We start from the raw sequence: 19126 nt of genomic DNA on the forward strand, positions 1-19126 counted from the left end.
AAATATATGTGTAAGTAGTAAAACAATACAAACATAAATGGAGCAATAAAAGTGCGTTTTAAATTTAGAAACGATTTGAGTCCCCCCTCCCTTGCCTCACAGTGGTTTGGTCCACAGCCTGCTTTTCCCCTTTCTTTACCAACACACAACTCTCTGGAGGGAGGTACAGTTTGAACCACATCAGTAGTTGTGGGACTTCAGTTAGGCTGGCATAGCTATTTTATTCACTTTATCAACATCAGATGAACAGATTTTTTTTTCTCTTTAATACAGATGATGCCGAGTCATTAATAAATTAATTATGACAAAAAATGATGATGAGTGATATATTTTTCCATGAGTCAATCTATTATAGCTTGTTTGGTCACTGGAATGAAGAAGACACAACACTCACTATTTACACCTGCAGAGAAACACACAGAAAGAGACGCATTTTTATATTAAGTTAGAAGACACGGTGGATATTTAAAGCACAGACCAGGTTAAGCAACCGTGAACACAGATGTTGGTGCTGATGTCATTCATACATTCCCATTTCTGAGCTGTTGTTTTTGGGCTGCTTCAAAACAGTGTAAAGAGACTGTTGTTGTAAAACAAATCCTTGATGCCAATGCTAGGACAAGGTTTTAAGATATTATGCATAATTTTCCTCCATCTAATGCTTGCTCACTTGATGATCTTGTGCATGATTTTAATAATTGTTTTAGGTCTTTTGACATTGCTGCTCCTCCAAGAGTAAACCACTCCTTAAGAACTGGTATTTGACCAATTACAAGGTAATCTGACTTTCAGTAATATACACGATAAATTCCTGCTTTCGAACCTACCATAGTACTGAGATTAACTATAATGACCTGAGAATTTTCAACCCACTCAAACAGCTGTCCTCTGTTTGATAGCTTTGTGTGGTGCATTCGATATGATTGGTCATACCATTTTAATTAATAGACTGGAGAAAAGGGTCATTTTCTCTGGCACAGTTCTTGACTGGTTTCGCTGCTACCTGTCATGAATGAAATGTGTTTGTAAGCTTAGGTGACTTTGTGTCACAGGTAACTGACATTGAATATAATGTTCCTCAAGGAGGCAGCTCCCTCTGGGCAACATAATTAGTTGCCATAACGTCAAATATCACTGTTATGCTGATGATACATAACTTTATTCTCTGTTCTGCCAGACAACCCAGGTATTTTAAATATTTGTCTCTTACCTGTCTCACTGATATTAACATCTAGATTGATTTAAATCAACATAAAATAGATATTCTACTAGTTGGTCCAAAAAGCAGAAAGGCAGAGACTAGAGTCAGTGTTTGCTAGCCTGCCTAAGCAAATTAAACACATGTTACAGATCTGGAGGTTGCATTAGACTCTGATCTTAATTTTATTAGCCAGTTTAACAAGGTCTGAAGAACAATGCCAAAATTAGACCTTTTTAAACCAGAACAATGCTGAAATGCTGTTATTTGCTTTTATTACACACCGCTTAGATTATTGCAACTCTTTTTAGGGATCTCCCTAAAAAGTATTTTTAATAATTACAGATAATTCAGAATGCAACAGCCAGGGTTTTGACCAATAGAAAAAAGGAGGCACATCACATTACTCCTCTACTTGCATCACTGACCTTGCTACCTTTATCTTTTAGAATTTATTTTTAAGTCCTTTTTACTTACCTACAAAGCCTTATCAGTGACTGCCTCTCATTTTATGTCCCAACAAGAACTCTCAGATCTTCCTCTGCCTTTCTTTTAGAAGCACCTAAAGTATCCCAAAAGAAATCTGGTGAGGCTGCTTTCTGTTTAATACCCCTTAGCTGCGGACTCCCTCCCCTTGGATCTTGGAACAGAAACTCCTTTGGTATTTTTAAAAAGAATTTAAAGACCTGTCTTTTATACTAGGTTTTTATTTGGGTTGACTTTGTTGGTATCATTTTTATGTTTAATCAAACTGTTTCTGTTTGTTTTTTTCTGTTGCCTTTGCTATTTATTTTTGATTTTTTTTTACCTATTGTTTGTTTGATCTTGTTTTGTTAAGCCCCTTGGTTCTGCTATGCAAGTTAGTGACAGTATAGGTCTAGTCGTACTTTGTGGTGAAAAAAACACATGTATAAGCTACATTTGTATAGTGTGGTGTTCACCGGAGCAACTTCAATTGCTGAAGCTTCTCTCCCTTTCCGCTATGTAGCCAAGATGGTGATAAGTGTCCAGCGTGTCCACACTCAACTTTTCGACCATTATAAGTACACCATCTGGGTACTCAGTGCACTGCATTTTCCATAATTGTCAGTGTGTAGACACTTATGATCACTGATGACTCAAAATAGCAAGTGTAAGTACAGAAGTATGCAAATTGAGACACAGCAAAAGTCTTTGTGAGCTTTATCTTTTATAGATTTACATCTAGGTGGACAGAATGGGCTTACAGATGAGTGACAAAGTGAGGAAGTTAGAAAGCATTGATTATTGACAACCTAACGCATAGTTGGTTTTGGTCTTTTCATGGGATTTACTGACAAAAGGCAAAATATAAAAATACACCAACCTTTAAGGAGAGAAGTGAAATGAGCAAGGAGCATTTCTGTAAGAAGCATCCAAGCTGAAGATTAAGTTGCAGTTCAAACAGCAAGAAGCAGCTAAGGCTTTTGTTTTGTAGAAACCAGATACAATATTTAGCAGTTTAATCTAATTTATCAATTAACTTTCAGATATTGGGTCAATTTTGGAAGAAATTAGCAACTATGGTGCAGTGTTACCAACTGAAACAACAAAGCATATTGAATTTGCTACACTTTTGATTTCACCAATGACTGGCTGCTTCTCTATAGTAACAGCTGCCAAGGCTCATGGGCATAGGGCCAGCTGCCATAAGGAACTGTGAAAAATGATGATTTCTCAGAACAAAAGATGAAATAATTTAGACTGATGGGCAACACATACTGTACCTGCAGTATTGTTGATGACCCTGTGTGTTTCTGCAATCCATCCATCCATTTTCAATATCCACATATCCTGTTTTTATATCTTGATGAATACTGAGAATATCAATAAAACACTTTGGGAATATCCAATGATCTCTCACTTTGCAGCTCCACACGGCTATCCTGCAAACAACAGCCACAGTGAGGAGAAAAAGGTGTTCACACAATTTTCACATAACTCAAGTGTGTATTTTGCCATTCGGCCGTGTTACTCAGAGGCACATATGCCCAAAGCAACATACATACTGTCAAAACAATACATTCTCCTAGACCTTGCCTTCAGACGGCATGCTTCCAGATAGCAACACTGCCATCTGCTGCCTCCAGTCTAAAGCCTGATCAGACCAGCTTGCTTTTTAGCCGTTCCTATATACAGACACCCTGAAAAAGATGTTATAAAGATATTATTTTACAAATTGGTTATGTGCACGTGCTTAATGAATGGTAATTAGCCTTGTTAATTACAGTGACTTAACCTTGCCTTTACCTCTTGCTCGGGTTTTCTGTTCCAGGCTCAGGGGCTCCCATGACACATAGCTACAGCTCAGTGCAGCTGAGAAATGAATCCCAGCACCAATAATCTTCCCTCGGCTTCATCACTGAGTCATTGCAAGGCTTCCCAAGGCATTATTATGGCACGAATATTTGCTTTCTGGTGCAACACGTTCAATACCAGTCTGCTGTATAGCGTTAAATTAGCTTTAATCCTGGAAGCTGTGACTTATAGATGAAAGTTTAATGTCGGCTTTTAGTGAAGTGCTCTGCAGGGATGTAAATCCCTAGCACATGACAAAATTCCTGTATCCATCATTTGCTTCCAAAACCCAGAAACCCATTCTGTCTTTTGGTACAAACTCATACCACTGATTTTTTTATCTTCAAAATTCTAATCTTTATTTGTATTGAACTGTATATTGCAGAATCGCTTGGGCCAAGGCAAGGCAAGGTAGGATTAGATCAAGTACAGTAAACAAGGTAGGTTATATAAGGTAGTTTATGTATTGTTATAAAACACAAGGATGTATAACAAAAAGAAAGTATTGTTATATATGTTGGAAATTGATAAATACGGTAATAATACATTTACTACAAATAGTATGGTATGATTTGTTCAAAGTGAAAAAAATAATTGGAATAATGTTTTATGTAATAATAATACTGGTCAGTATAAATATTGAATTGGATATTTTTTTAAACAATACAAGTAATTTAAATTAAAGCAGCATTGATTAAAAAAAAACATTTGACCTCTTGGCAGCAGGGAAACAAGCTTAATCACCTTTTAAAAGTTGTTACAAATGTGTTAGCAAACAGTAGCATTTCCTTGGAGTAGTATTGCTGGCCACCTGATGAATGTAAGTCCAAGACTCATTCTGTTTGTACTCTTTTTGTCTGCCCCCAGCTCTCACTATATTCACCAAGTAATTGCTAACTTTGTCTGCTGTTTGGTGCTGGGCAGGTAGTGTACAGTGGGCTGAAAACAGCTTACTGCTGCAGCTGGAAACAAGGTTGATGAGAGGTGTGAAACTGGACCAAAGCAGTCAAGTTGCAGGCTATATAACAAAAACAAAACAATTACATTAGCTGAAACATGCTGAAACGCTTTGTAGTGCTGAGGATGTGTAATACTTCTGTACGAGTGACACCTTTCACATTACACATAGTCATTTGGTCTATTCTTAATATAAACATATTGGTACTGGATGTTGTGCAGCTGTAAGCATAGGATTCTTATTACAGGCATTCATGATTTCGTGAGGTTAGCAAGGTAGCTAATGTGCATGCTTGAATATCTCGCTGGCTGGTGTGGATAGTTTGAAGTGTGAAGGTACCAGTTCAGAACAGCTAGACTGTATCTCCTCAAAATCATTTTTTTTTCTGGCTTCAGTAACTGGCAAAGGTAGTGAGCAACCACCCCAAAAACCTCAAACTGAAAATGTTCCCATATAAAGTGACATTACTGGTGCTGCACTTATTTTCTCTGCAGTCTGTCGATTTCACTCCACCAATAAGTTGTGTCTGCTTCCAGATCAGTCCTGCTTCTGAAATGTCTGTAGAGTTACAACTCCATTCTGCAAAATAATCCACCTTTTCCCCTGTCTGAAAGGACCTCTGTGTTACATTATACCAGACAGGATCCGGTGCCAGCTTCCTTTCTCCAGAGGTCATGTTTTCTATCCTCCATTAGCTCAATGTGACGGCACCAGGCTGCTGTGCTGTCAATTATTCACACTCCCTTTGTCTGAGTAGCCCTGATGTTCTGGCACTAGGAGTGCAACCAGACAACCTCTTTTCAACCCCTGGCAATCATCTGGCCTCCACTGTCTGCTTTTTTTTCACTTAGTTACACTTTGAGTGACCTGCAAAGTACTTATTTTGTAGCAGTACTCAGCTCACAACTTTTTTTGTTAATTTGATCAGTCAGTTTGCATGATAGCATAATTAAGGTCTTCCGACACTTTTTAAAGTTTAAAGTATTGTATACACTACATGCTAGCTGATAGTATAACAGATTGGGAAACTCTCTAACAAGCACATTTATTTATTTTTTTCCTTCTGCCTGTAGGTGACTTTTCCTTCACTATCATTTCTCGCCTCTCCAGTTCCTCGGGCAGTTTGAGCTTGTTAAAAGGGATGTAAGTGTCTCCCAGACCTGAAATCTAGCAACTGCTCAGACAGAAATTTCCCCACTGCTCTGAGCATCTTCCTATTCAACATGGAGTATTTGGATCTGTCCAGGAACCTTCTGACAGAGCTCCCCTTGGGCTCCTTTAGGCACTTTGGGTTCTGGAATGGTGGAAAGAAAAAACATCACTTCTGTGGAAGTTTAATCTAACTCCAAAGTTTACAGAGGTTGAACCAGCTCTTTGTCCTGGGGGAGACTTCTCTCTGGGAGCTTACTCACACAGCTTGTCCTGGCTGAAAACTTCCACACTGTCCTGGAAAGTGCAACTTTTGAGAACCTGGACCAGCTTGTGAAGCCGCCTCAACATCATCCAGCATGTCAAGGGCAGCAGCTCTGAGCAGCCTGTTTTGTACCAGAGATGTGGTGCTGGAGGCTTACTGTGATCATTAGGAGCCAGTCATTCTATTTCTTTACGTTGAAGACTCATTCATGGGGAGATAATAATTAACTACATGCAGGTGGAAGAGTTATGTTTCACACTGCAACCTGTCGCTACATGATACAGGAATTCAGAGTAAAAGCTGCTTTTTGATGATAAGGCAGCGCATATTTTCTTACATAGCTTTTATCTGTTCTGTCAGAACGGCTTGGTTTGGGTCCTTGGAGGCTCTAGCATCAGGCTCATCCATGTCTGGCCTTCAAGATGCTAGAGATGCAAGAAATGCCAGAAAAAACTGATTGTCCTGATGACACACAGTACACTGTCACTCATACAACAGGTACAGACTCTGGTTTTTGATCATTCTCTTACCAGGCTTATGGTTACACACTGAGGCACATTAATTAGGCTACTCATTAATAAAAGCAGAATGCAAATTACTTTCACAGCAGCATAAGTGGAAACAACACTCTTCTTGTGCTTTTGATGTCTTGGGAAGCAGCCTAATCAGCTATCATGTGACCAAGAAAGGCATCATAATTTCTCTAGATTTCAGGTCATTTCAAACTGGAAAGCTAAAAGGATAGCAGGTGTTGTATAATTCTTCCATGCATCCATTTTAACATTGCAATGCACATCTGGCGATATGTGATTCTGTTTATCCTGTTGTATTCTTGGTCTCATAGTTTGCTCTTCTTTCAACCAGGGCTCAAGAGGGTATCTTGGACAGCTGAAAACATATTACGGGGTCTTGGATGTTTTGCAACCTGTTCACTATCCACTTGTGAGAAATCTAATATAGCTAGATTAGATTGTATCTGGGCGTTGTACCAGATTGTTGCGGTGAAATGGGAGCTTCAGTCAGAGGATGAAGGCGTAGTCGAGTGAGATCTTTACTAAGATCTGGCAGCAGGAAGCAAGTTACTGGAGATTTGCCCACATCTTTCCGTATACTCTGCTATTGAGCCCAGTTTATCCTTGTATCTGTGCTGGTGATCAACTCTTGATTAGAGCAAGAGCCTCAGCCAGTAAATAGGAACTCAAGCTAATCACGTCTCTCAAAGAGGGGAGCTCTGGCCCAGTCTTTCAAAATAAAACTCAAGGCCAAATAAACCGACTTAACACAACAGAGATGTCAAGCGCTGATGGAGGTTGGGATTGGCTAAATGATAAGAGAGCTGTGATTGATGACTACACCACTGACTGACAGGAAAAGTGCTCTTAGGAAATAAATCATTATTACATAAAACATGTGGGGTTTTTGCCCTTTATTAGAAAAGTTATATGTATTATATAATGTCTTGACAAAAATCCCTAACTTTTGTCAGAAACATACGTTTTTCCCCAATAATACAGCAGTGTTAGAAACAAAAACTGACTTTCCACTGCTACGTTCATTTTAAAATAACTGACTGTTCAAGCGGTGTCGCCCAGTTCTTCTCTAATCATGGAAGAGCAATCCATCCTTGTTTCATGATCCCATGGAAAGTGAATTTTTATCTTCCCTTCATGGCATGCAGAGTCACAACAAAAGAGAACACATTTTATGGATTCAAAGTGATTCTTTTAATACATACATATTATTTAGGATGTACAACAGAAGACAGCTGGATCAATAATGGATGAGCGGTCCGGGTTCACTCAGGGAAGCTGATCAGCCAGTGACAAGGGCTGAATTAGTGACAGGCCTGTTGCCTCACTTCAGCCAGATATATTTGTCGCCAACGTCTGCATTATAACCAGGGGCATACTTCTTCCCAGGGAGCTACAAGGAAAAAAACAAATTGACAATTAAGCTAAAAAGAAACAAGACTTAACATTCAAAACAGCACAAACTCATACAAATAATTTTTCCAACAAGCTTAGGCTTGTTAGAAAAATTAAGTATAATTTTGTTTTTCAAATTAACTGGTTCTAATTGCTAGGCTGCCTGCTGAATTCATTTCATTATTTAATTATTTGATACACTAAACATAAAGACATTTACCTTACAAGTAATGCAGGGAGGTTGATTATTTAATTAACAGTATTACTCAATGTTGACAGCTGATTAATCAGTTAAATCACACGAGTAAAAAACAAAAATCTTTCTAAACTTCAAACTGAATGCTTTCAGGTTTTTTCATGACTGTTAAACTATTTTTTTTTTTTTTTCCATAAAATGTACAATGGAAGCTGCAATACATCAGTGTCGCAAACGTCCTTCCGTGACTTTACTTTTGTCATCTGAAATGTGCTGAGGGAGATTACACCACTACAGTTCTCATTCTCTCTCCACAGAGATCCAGGCTCAGAACAAAATGTCAGGTCACAGCCTCCTGTAGCATTATGCAGCCTAATTTTTGCAGCACGGGGAGACAAAAAAAAAAAAAAAAGTCTCCAGTCAATAAACAGAAAAGGTCAGACTCAAATGTTTCCCTGCAAGACTGATGATATACCAAAAGCCTTGTAGAATATTCTGCATCTGACATTTGCCTTCTTCAAACTATGAGTTGTTCAATATTTCAGCAGAAAGAAATTAGTGTCATCAGACTGATGCACAGGCTTCACATGGCAAAGGGTAGAGAAATAAATGTTTTTAATATAAAGAGAACAGCAAAGGTTTAAACAGAGACAGGGTTCCTTAACATGATTTTGTAGGTTTCAATAAACACAATAATGTTTATCCTCAGATAATAATAAAACATAAAACCCAAGGCCAACTCATGCTCCTGCAACTTAACAATGGTTATTGGACAACACAGCTAATTACTGTTGCGCCAATAGCAACCAATGTCTAATTAGGGATGTCCACAGCTGATCCGCAGGATCTGCATAAGGACAGAAAAAACTCCTTTCTGGGTGATTGGTATTGGTTATACAACCATCATTCCTGATTCTGTTTACTGTGAAGTATAAGCACGGTAATAGATTTGTATTGGCTTATCAAAAATACAGAACATCTGTATTTGCTTGTATGTCAGCCAGTAAGTAACAACATGACAGTACTGAAATTTCAAAGATGTATTCACATCACAGAAAAACAATTGTTGCACATGCCTCTTCTTCATTATGTGGCGAGTCTCCCTGGATGCTCGCGGTGCTCAGAGCAGATCGGGGGTGGGTGCCAAAAAGTTAACATTTGTTGAACTTTGAAATTTGTTGACCCAAGCTGCGCTGAACCTTGTGGCCGCAACAAATTCCTGTTGACCAATGCTTGACTGAAAGACAGTTTCTGAACAACCAATTGGCCTGACAAGACCACACGGGATTAAAAACAAAAAATATAATAATAAAATATTCGCTTGGTAAAATGTGTAGATGCAGCTACAAGATTTGAGTCTCTAAAATGTAACAATCTGCTGCTAGCTTCATTAACATTGTAGCTAAGGCCTCCATATTGCATTGAAAAAGGTATACCTACACATTTTCTTACACACACACACACACACGTTTATATTCAGTGTTCCAATCCAAAATGCTTGGTGTGTATCCTTGAAGCCTGCATCCGTGATTCAGACAAACAAGGACAGGGACTCCATAGCACCATAAGCAAGTCATTAAATCCACAGGGTACATTTAAAGGATCCTTTTTAAGTCTCACATATATATTGTATCAGGCTAAAAAAATTCAGCATCAATATTCAGTATCATGTAATTTGAACCAGTGTTTCAACTCTACAAACTGTGTCACTAAGGTCTCTTGAAATACTAACACACACTGCTGAAATAAAAAAAACAGCCAAATGAACCATAAAAATAAATGCCAGTGTTTGCTTTGCTCACTGCAGTCCAAAAAATAAAATATAAACTTACGCACTTTGTCTGACAATTTCAGCATTTCTCAGACCAACGATGCCTCGAACGTGCTGGTGTTTTTTGAAAACTGGGTTTGAACTCTAGTATTTCATTCACTCCAAGGATCAAGAGCTGCGACAACAGAGCCACATTCCTATTCACATATAGGAACACTATAGAGCATACATCCAGCCACAGGACACCACTCAATAACCACATTAGACACTATAGATCAATGTGACATGACTATACAAAGCACTATAAAAAATAGAAGTTCTGAAGTAACGATAGGACACCACACAAAACCCAAATTAAAGGAAAACAATTCTGATAAAGCCGTGATGCAGATTCTTTCTGATGCTGAACTGTTCTCCTGTTAGAAATATACATCTCAATTGAATTGGCTAAGTGCCAGTCAATCATTCAGGATTTTCACTCTTTCCACAGCTGTTCTGCTTCATGCAGCAGCTTTCTAACATGACATGTGTGCAACCTGGGGTGCTACTTGAAAAGACATGTCTCTGTATATAATCTACTGCAGTGGTTCTCAAAGTGTGGTCCGGGGACCCCAGGGGTCCTTGAGAGGGTTTCAGGGGATCCCAAGCAAAAAGGGGAATAGTTGATTTTAACTATAATTCCATCCATAAGTAACACAAAGACAGAATGTCTGACTATTTTGGTCACATACACGTTCTGTAAGAAAACATCTAAAAGCAAAAATGCAACCAGATGAGTGACCTTGGGACAAAATCTTTCGTGGTCTAATGTGTGTTTCAGTTTAAGGGTCCTTGATGTGAAAAGGTTTGAGAACCACTGATCTTCTATCTCTATGTGTAGAGAGCGTGAGATAGAAACAGAGAGATAAATGGAGGGAGAGAAGGGCAGGGTTTGAATTACAGGGGGGGATTGAGGGGGTGTGACCCCCACTAATAAATAAAGACCCCCCCCCCTCCTCATTAAAGTCTATGCCTGCCAAAGGAGACACTGACGGATAATGTAAGTAGACTTTGTAAGGACGTTTGACTTCAAAAGTGTGTGTCGTCTGTTCATTATTATTATGTTCATCAAGCAAGATACTGTAGGGACATGGGGAACGACATGCCTTAAAAGGTACCGGGCCAGACCAGCAAGTGAGAATGAACATCTTGTCTGTACATACCGATTTATAAGCATAGTATTTTTCATCAAACTCGTGGGCGCCGATGGTTATCTCTGGCAGAAATCTTGGTATGTGGGTCAGGGTAGCCACCTTCTGTTTATCTTCCACGCTGTCAAACATGGAGAAAATAACAACACAAATCAGCAAAGTGTTTGAAAGCCCGCAGGGTAGAAACAGTTCTCTGTGTGATTCATTTTAGGTACTTTGCATTTTTATCCATAATGAGTATGACAAGGCTGAGGTTGCAATATGTTGGTGTCAAGCTTGAAGATGTTTCTCTGTGTAATTTGCATTTCAATTAGGAAACGTATAACACTAATCAAGAACTTACAGCATCCTCATGTGGTGGTAGGTGACATCATCCTGCTCCAGCCACGGCCCTTTTTCAAATTTCAAATACTCAATGTCTTCTGCCACCTGTGGACAGCACACAATAAATAAGCCGTCGACAGAACTAGTAAATAGTTCTTAGTGGTTAAAATAATATCCAAAAACTGATTCACCCAGCTACTGTCCACATAGTCTTACCCTTTCAACATCTTGGGCTTGGGTTGCATCATAAGCAAGCAGTTCTGATGTTTCGCTAAAAGAAAAACACACGAACCTCGCTTTAGGCACAAACTCGCAAATCATACACACGTAATCTGACAGTGGTCAGAGATCTTACAGGGCTGCTCAATTGCAGAAAAAAATCATAAATCACGATTATTTTGGTCAATACTGAGACGTGATTACTCAGTCTTCATCATATCGAGCATTTTTTGAACTTTTAAAATGGACAGCGTCGCATTGACAAAAAAAATCTAAAATAGTCCATGAAATAAGAAATGGTACTCAATAATTAAACATTTTTAACTTTATACAGCATCTGAGAGCGAAAGAGGATGACAGCAATGCAGTGTTTCCCCTGGGTGACTGCTTGGGGGGGGGGGATGGGGCGCTGCGTGTGTGTGTGTGTGTGTGATGACAGGTGAAGTTGATGACTACTCGTTACATTACATATGCTGAAATCCCACCATGGTGTTCTGTCGGGAGATGCAGTTACTTAAACCAACAGTGATTAAAAACAGTATGTTAGGCAATGAGCAGAGGAAAAATCCACTAGCCGCTAGGCTAATTTATGCAATGTAAAGTGCCGTAAGCTGAAGCTTATAATGTTGACTACTAAGTTATAGCAGTATAACCTCAGGTCATCTTGGGTCGAGCTGAACTAAAAATGCCACAGCTTGGCCGAGAGTGACTTCGGCTTTTGGGGGAGGGGTGGGGGTACCGAAGACAAAGCTAGAGCATCAGAATGCGGCACAAAGATTGTTTTATGTCAATTATCCTGTTTTCAGTATTTTTTATTTGATTTACAAAAAATTGTAAATCAAATAAAATCAGATTAATTGCACAGCCCTAACATCTATTACACATCGTTTTACTGACCTGATTTTGGGCAGGAAAGACTTCTTGTAGCTGTCCTCTATACTCTTCAAATATGTCAGCGGCACATTCTGAAGATAAGACTGAGAATAAAGAGGTTCCATTTTAATAAATGATTCACATGAAGCTTAAAAAGCCTGATTAGAAGATGACACTTTATACTGTCCTTTTTATATCAACGTTTTATTTGCAGTCAGCATATTTAATCTCCTATGTTTTATTCTTTGTTGTTGTTCCAGCTGAAAATAGAAGATTATGACCTCTTTTAAAAGTTAATGAGTGAGACTGAAATATTACATCGTCATTTCAGTATACAACAGAGGTAGCAGTGTCTGGTGGTTTCAGGGAGCGGGTCTCACTACCTTGCTGCTCTGTTTCAACTTCTTCTGCACCTCCTCAGCTGGCAGGTCAACATAGATGGCGAGGTGTGGAGGCAGGAACTCACAGATGCTAATGTCTTTGATCTCATTGTAGTGCTGCACACCTGCAAGCCACACGACATTTCTTTAAGAATGTGTGGACCACACTTTGGGTTTTCGCAATACACATCATGCATTTCTTTTTATTATTAACTAAATGAGATGGAAACAGAACTGAATTGGGAAATGCTTGCCAATACGTTTTATATTCACATGTATTTGAGCCTATTGAAATAAAGAAAAAAACTTAATGGTTGTGCTTGATAAGTGCTGTCATTTTTAAGTCAGTGGGAAGTCAAATCAAGATAATTTGCCAGCATCTTTAGTGATATTGAATACTCACACTCCTTCCTGATGTATCCCTGTTTGAACATGGCCTCCAGGAAGACCATGTCACTGAAAGGAGAACGCTCCAGGATCACTCCTTGGCCTTGAACACAAAAGATCAGGACATAGATGAGTGATTCTGTTAATACGCCATAAATCTTGTAATTCCCTTTACACAGTAGCAATCAAATATTTCTTCTCAACTTAAACATTAATGTAATCAAATTACATATTAAACCAAAGCTATTTGCCACACAGGGCATTAGCTTTTATAGCTTGTTAAAGCAAGTTACCATCAGAGTCCAGTTTTCTTGGGGGGGGGGGTTGTGAACAGGTATCAGCAGAAACATTTTTCTTTTATCAGGGAGCAGCGTAAACAGTCTATGTTCAGTAGCAAGTGTCCCTGTTAGAGTGAGGTGAAGTCGTCGTCTCACGCCCGCCACCAATGTTGAAACATCTTGAACTTTTTGTAAGTGACGCTCAGCACAAATCATTGGAAGAGTGACTGATCCTCGCTGTTTGTGAGTTTCCAGAATCTATTACTGTTTACTAAACAGGACATCAACAGGAGGGAATTCTGGCAGAGCATCCCCGCAAAACTAGATGTAGACCTATCAGGTAAAGTTACGTAGCCTATAACTTTAACTTAAATTAAATAGGCTACAGCTGTGTAGCACACAGAAGCCGTTGCCATGGTTACTCTCCATAGAGCGCCTGCCGCTCCTGTTTACCTGAGGAAAGAGCAACCCCGCGGGGCCATCCGACCACTTTGCGATTTTAAGGATGTTTCTAAGAGCGACATCTTCCCCAGTACTAATCAGCGTGCAGTGTGAAGCTTTCCACTTCGCTATGGCATTTGATCTCGTCTTACTTCTCCCACACGCAGCATCCTGCTGAAGCCTCCCTCCGCTGCTTGTCTGTCCTGTGACCCATGGTTTGGCTGTATGTGTATTCAGACCCAGTGAGCAACAGACTTTCAACATCCATTTAAAAAAAACAAAAAAAAAGCGTAAACGTGCTATAAAATAATTGTCGGCGTTAATTAATTAATGCGTTAACACGATAATAACGCGTAAACATGCCCAGCCCTAATTATAACTGAAATCAATTATTATTATTACTGACATCCAAATGACTGCAAACTTGTATATGACACAGAAACAAGATGTTCAAGATATTCACAATCCCGCTGTTTACCACGTGAAGGAGACAGGGAACTGAGGTGCGCATCTTAATTCCAAATCTGATTTCCTCGTTAGTATAACACAGGAAACTACAGTGCATCTGAGTCAGTGATACCTGTGGTGAGCAGGTGCTCGATGGCGTCGGCATACTGAAGCAGCCTCATGGTGTACATCCACAGCTGTAGTCTGTAGCTGTTTCCATCAGCAGCTTTGGGGTCGGTGTAGAACTTCTCCAGGCTGCACATCCCGTTGAAGTCAACAGGAAGCGGCTCCTTCTGCCCGGTCATCTTGTCCAAGTAGAAAGTGTCAGGCTCCGGCATGTAAAGCATCCCTTTAGATACAGACTTATACGTTACTGTTTCCAACACAAATACTGGTCTTCCCATAAATATATCCAAGCAGCTCAGCTCAGACACTAGCTGTGTTTACATGTGAGCCAATAATCCCAACTAAGACAACAAGCAAGTATATTTCACAAAATGTCATAAGTCTGCCTTTAATGCAGTCCATAGTAGACCCTTACAGTAGAGCCAAATAAATTGGATGGCTGTTATTATACTAGAATTTGCTTTGATGCTTTTTAGTTATCGGATTAATCGATTTAATTGATGAATCGTTTCAGCTCTATTTTGTATATGAATTAAATTAATGCATTTGATAAAGAAAACAAACACTGACAGATTCAACTCCTAAATGTCAATCAGTACTAGCATCAAAAGTACAGTATCAATAAGCATTATAACAATAGCATTTCAGCCATTTAAGCCTCATAACTGAGCAAATTCAACATTTTAGCTTGTAAACGCCTTCATCTATTCACTGCATGACTAAATAACCCTGAGCGAATCACTAATTGCCGGTGCAAACTCTGGTGAAGGATGGTAACAGATCCCTACAGTTAGACCATTACCCAGCTTGTCAGCCAGCTTCTGTGCCAGAGCGCCTTTCCCTGAGACCAAGTTTCCATCCACGGAGATGATTTTGCTGTACTGGCTTAACCTTGGCGTCGTCCTCTCGCCCAGTGCATAGGACCACCAGCCATACCGTAGGCTTCTCACTGAGCTTGTGTGGACACCTGCCTGGATGACAAAAACACTACTTTTAATTGATAAAATGGGGTTAACACAGGCGAGAGCCCAATTAATACACTAGCGGGCCCCAGGGTAAATATTTGCTTTGAGCCCATACTTTTGTCCGAAGTCCTAAAACCCACTAAATTAAGAATTTCTACACATCCTGCCCCTGGTTTACTGTTTGCAAGTACAGTAAGTTAGTTTAAGAAAATTTCAACTCAAATGTATTTCAGAATATGCATCACTTGAACTAACATATTACAGGTATAAAAACTAGATATGACACAAACAAGACAAGGGCCTCAGGATTAGGTACAAACAACTATACTGCCTTTACCATTTCAGTTTTGATTGTGTTTTAGTGGTACACATTACTAAACAAATTATCCAATTATTTATAATTACCACACCAACAACAGGGCCCGGCGCATTTTCACACTTGGCTCAGTTAGTCAATAACCAGCCTAACTGTTTTCATAGTTTTACTATAAGCGGTTTTTAATGACAACAACAAACTATACACATTACAGCTCACTGATAATGTGATCATGAATACTTAATCTTAATAATGATGTTTGTCTCTGGACACAGATCGAGAATCAAAAGAAAAGAAGAAAAGAAAAAAAGTCTCCTAAAACTACAGCTGTAAGGGTGCTCGCAAACACCGAAGAATACAAAGTGGTCACAGCAGTTCTCAGATCTCAGCACTGGCTTCCACTGCGCCAGAGAGTTGATTTTAAAATGACTGTATTGTTCTATAAAACTCTAAATGGCTTGGGCCCAAAACAGCTTATTCCATATGAACCATCAAGACCAAGCTCGTCTCGGTAAGGGACTAACTAGTTGTTAATAGACCTCAGACAATACTTGGTGAATCATCATTTAGTTACTTTGCTTTCCACACCTGGAACAAACTCCCTGAATCTCTGAGATGTGCCCCAACTTTGGGAATTTTTAAATCCTCCCATAAAACCTCAATGTTTTGTAGGGTCTATGAGTACTGACTTGTTTAGATATATGTGCAGCCTTAATTGTCCCATCTTGTATCGTTTTTATTCAATCTACTAATCTTTTAGCCTTTATTTAAATTACTTCTATTGCTCTCTTCATTTTTTTCCTTCCCATCATATTATTTTATCATGTAACCTCTCTATTTTTATGTCAAGCACACTTAAGTGCACATGAGCATGAAATGCGCTCTATAAATACATTTGCCTTGTCTATATGTAAGCATAATCACGGAGTAGTGTAACGTTACGCAGAGTCGAGGTAACAAGTTGGGCTAACGACAACTTTAAACAGGCAAATGCTCGGTTGACTGACTGGCTAGCTAAAACCAAATGGCATCACGACTAGGTGGCATCTCGACGTGTTTGAATAGGAACACACATGACCAACACACAACTTGTATGCGTGAATAAAATATCTTACATTTGGCTTTCGACCATCAACAACATCATAAACAAACTACCAGGTGGGATGTTGACAGACTGTGATGCTAGCGGCTAGGAGGCTAGCTAGCAAAGTTAGCTTGCCCTTGTAAACTTGAAACGTGTTCCAGGACACATACGGCCCGTGTAGTTTCTGTCTTTACCTTCTGTGCAATGTTCGCCGCTTTAAAGGCATTTGCTCCCGATGGGATGACCAGTCGGATCACCCTCAGGGCCATGATTAACTGTCCTCCAAAAACCCTCCGACCTGACCCGATAACCACCGCAAACCGGCGACTGAATAATACGTCAGAGGCAGGCGCCTTCTAGGGCCTTTGCTTAGTGTTGTCTCATACATTTTACGTTTAACTCGTTGTTGCCTGAATTTTTTATTTTTATTTTTTTTGTGATGAACCAAACAACGTCTGAAACTGCTAACAATTATAATAAAATACATAGCTGATAAAAGTGCATTGATTGGTAGGGGGGTTGGGAATAAAAATGTATAAATTATTTCATTATTTAGAAGCCCTCTTGCAGTGTTCGTATAAATCATTATTAATATTTTGTTTTGCCCATTAAATCTCGGAAAACACCGAAAAATGTCCATTATAATTTCCCAGAACCCAAGGTGACAGATTCAAGTTGCTTGTTTTATAACAGTCCAAAACTCAGAGATATTCAGTTTATTACAAAGAAAAAAGCTTTTAATGGTCCCATCTGAGAAGATGGAACCAGCTAATGAAATATTTAGCTTGAACACATGAAGCGATTACCAAAATGTCTCATTCTTATAATTATATTTTATTCCCGATCATAGATTCCACCCCTAACATTAATCTCTTCACATATCCTTGTGAGGGCCCGCTGGGATGCTACAGTAGCCTATACATTAGTCCATGCCTAGTGTGTGTCTGTCTTTTCACCAGCAGGTGGCAGTATTCATTTCTTTTCAGTAAGCCCGCCTCACTTTTGATGTCAGTAAATCTTTAAGGCGTCTGCTCATTAAGAAACAAATATATTTGCAGCGTAACCATCTGCAATGAAAAAGTAGACTAATACAAATTGGCCCCTTCTTTGACTGACCCCTGGGTTTTCATCCCCCAAGCTTAGCAGAAACCGCTAAAGGTTGGAGCACTTGCTTGGCCCAAGCTCATGAGGCAGATGGGATTAACAATTTAGCTAGGTCTGTTTTCCCACAAGAAATGTAAATGGCCGCAACATTATAATAACCGTCAGACAAAACAGGCAGGGAGATGTAAAAACATAGTGTGTATCAGGGGTAGGGAATGCCCCTGGAACCGGAAGGGGCATGATCTCAGTTTGGCCCTGAATTCAGCATCACATCAAAGGGAAAACCCTGAATGTCAAGTAAGTAATTTTACAAATGTTCAGCAGGAAAATATGGTTTTAATGTTATGAGTCTTCATGATCTGAACTGGAATTTACATAATGTGGGTCCAAACAATGCTTGGCTATGCTATGACTCACCAGTGGGGTCAGGGGTCATTTAAGAAGTGTGGTGGAGATGCTGTTACTTAAACCATCATAAGCAAGCTGTTATTGTAACACTGGTCTACTGAGAATCATAACAAAACAAATGATTACAAATCCCTCTTTTCACACTGGTTTCCCCATGATAGTAATGACTTCACACGTCTGCAGTGACCTTCTGTTTGGGTTAGGCTAATCTTTTCCTACACTTGCACTTTCCCCTACAGCTACAACCTCACTACGTTCACAAATGCAAATGCTCGAGACTTTACATAACACCTCCAGCCTGTCAGCATACAAGTGTGACTCACTGGCTGTTTCCTCTGCAGGCTAGGAAACCACCAATGCAAACATGGATGACAGTCAACTTCGCCACTTCATATTTCAGGCCATTCAGTATGAGCACTAGTGTTTCAGCCTTGCACAGTCAAGACTGCTCGTACAGACCTTCTGGCAGATCTAAATCCAATTAAATTCGTGTGGACACTGCCCACAACACCAATAGCCGTCTATTTATAGCATCTATTTCTGTTTACCAGCTTTTCTTCTGAGTACTCTTCCTCCCTATGTTAGTCACAGCTTGGATGTCGCATCTTGTTCTAGGTGACAGATTTTATATTCACAATGTGAGTTTGTAGAACTAAATGTTAGTAGTGCCCCCTAGAGGCTACAATGTTTATGACACCCCACAACGTTAAGGTGCATTAACATTAGTGGGAATAAACTGAGGATAGAGGTCAAGGGACAACCCTGTCTGCTAAAATACAATTTAAAAATTATTCAGCATTAAAAGG

General features: G+C 39.4%; 1 protein-coding gene across 1 annotated transcript; it reads right to left on the bottom strand.

The window, feature by feature from the left end:
• Positions 1 to 7586: 7586 nt before the first annotated feature.
• Positions 7587 to 17158, bottom strand: ndufa10 (NADH:ubiquinone oxidoreductase subunit A10). The gene is made up of 10 exons (XM_038721290.1): positions 17003 to 17158; positions 15246 to 15414; positions 14451 to 14666; positions 13168 to 13254; positions 12768 to 12889; positions 12409 to 12488; positions 11509 to 11563; positions 11312 to 11397; positions 10981 to 11089; positions 7587 to 7809 (listed from the first exon to the last, which is right to left on the bottom strand). Exons 1-10 carry the CDS (start codon positions 17075 to 17077, stop codon positions 7741 to 7743), a joined length of 1068 nt encoding a protein of 355 aa, XP_038577218.1. The 5' UTR covers positions 17078 to 17158; the 3' UTR covers positions 7587 to 7740.
• Positions 17159 to 19126: the final 1968 nt, after the last annotated feature.

The sequence above is a fragment of the Micropterus salmoides genome, unplaced genomic scaffold (genome assembly GCF_014851395.1).
Source record: "Micropterus salmoides isolate LMB-PRFRI ecotype aquatic unplaced genomic scaffold, ASM1485139v1 Ms_hic_scaffold_15, whole genome shotgun sequence".
NCBI classification, from domain to species: domain Eukaryota; kingdom Metazoa; phylum Chordata; class Actinopteri; order Centrarchiformes; family Centrarchidae; genus Micropterus; species Micropterus salmoides.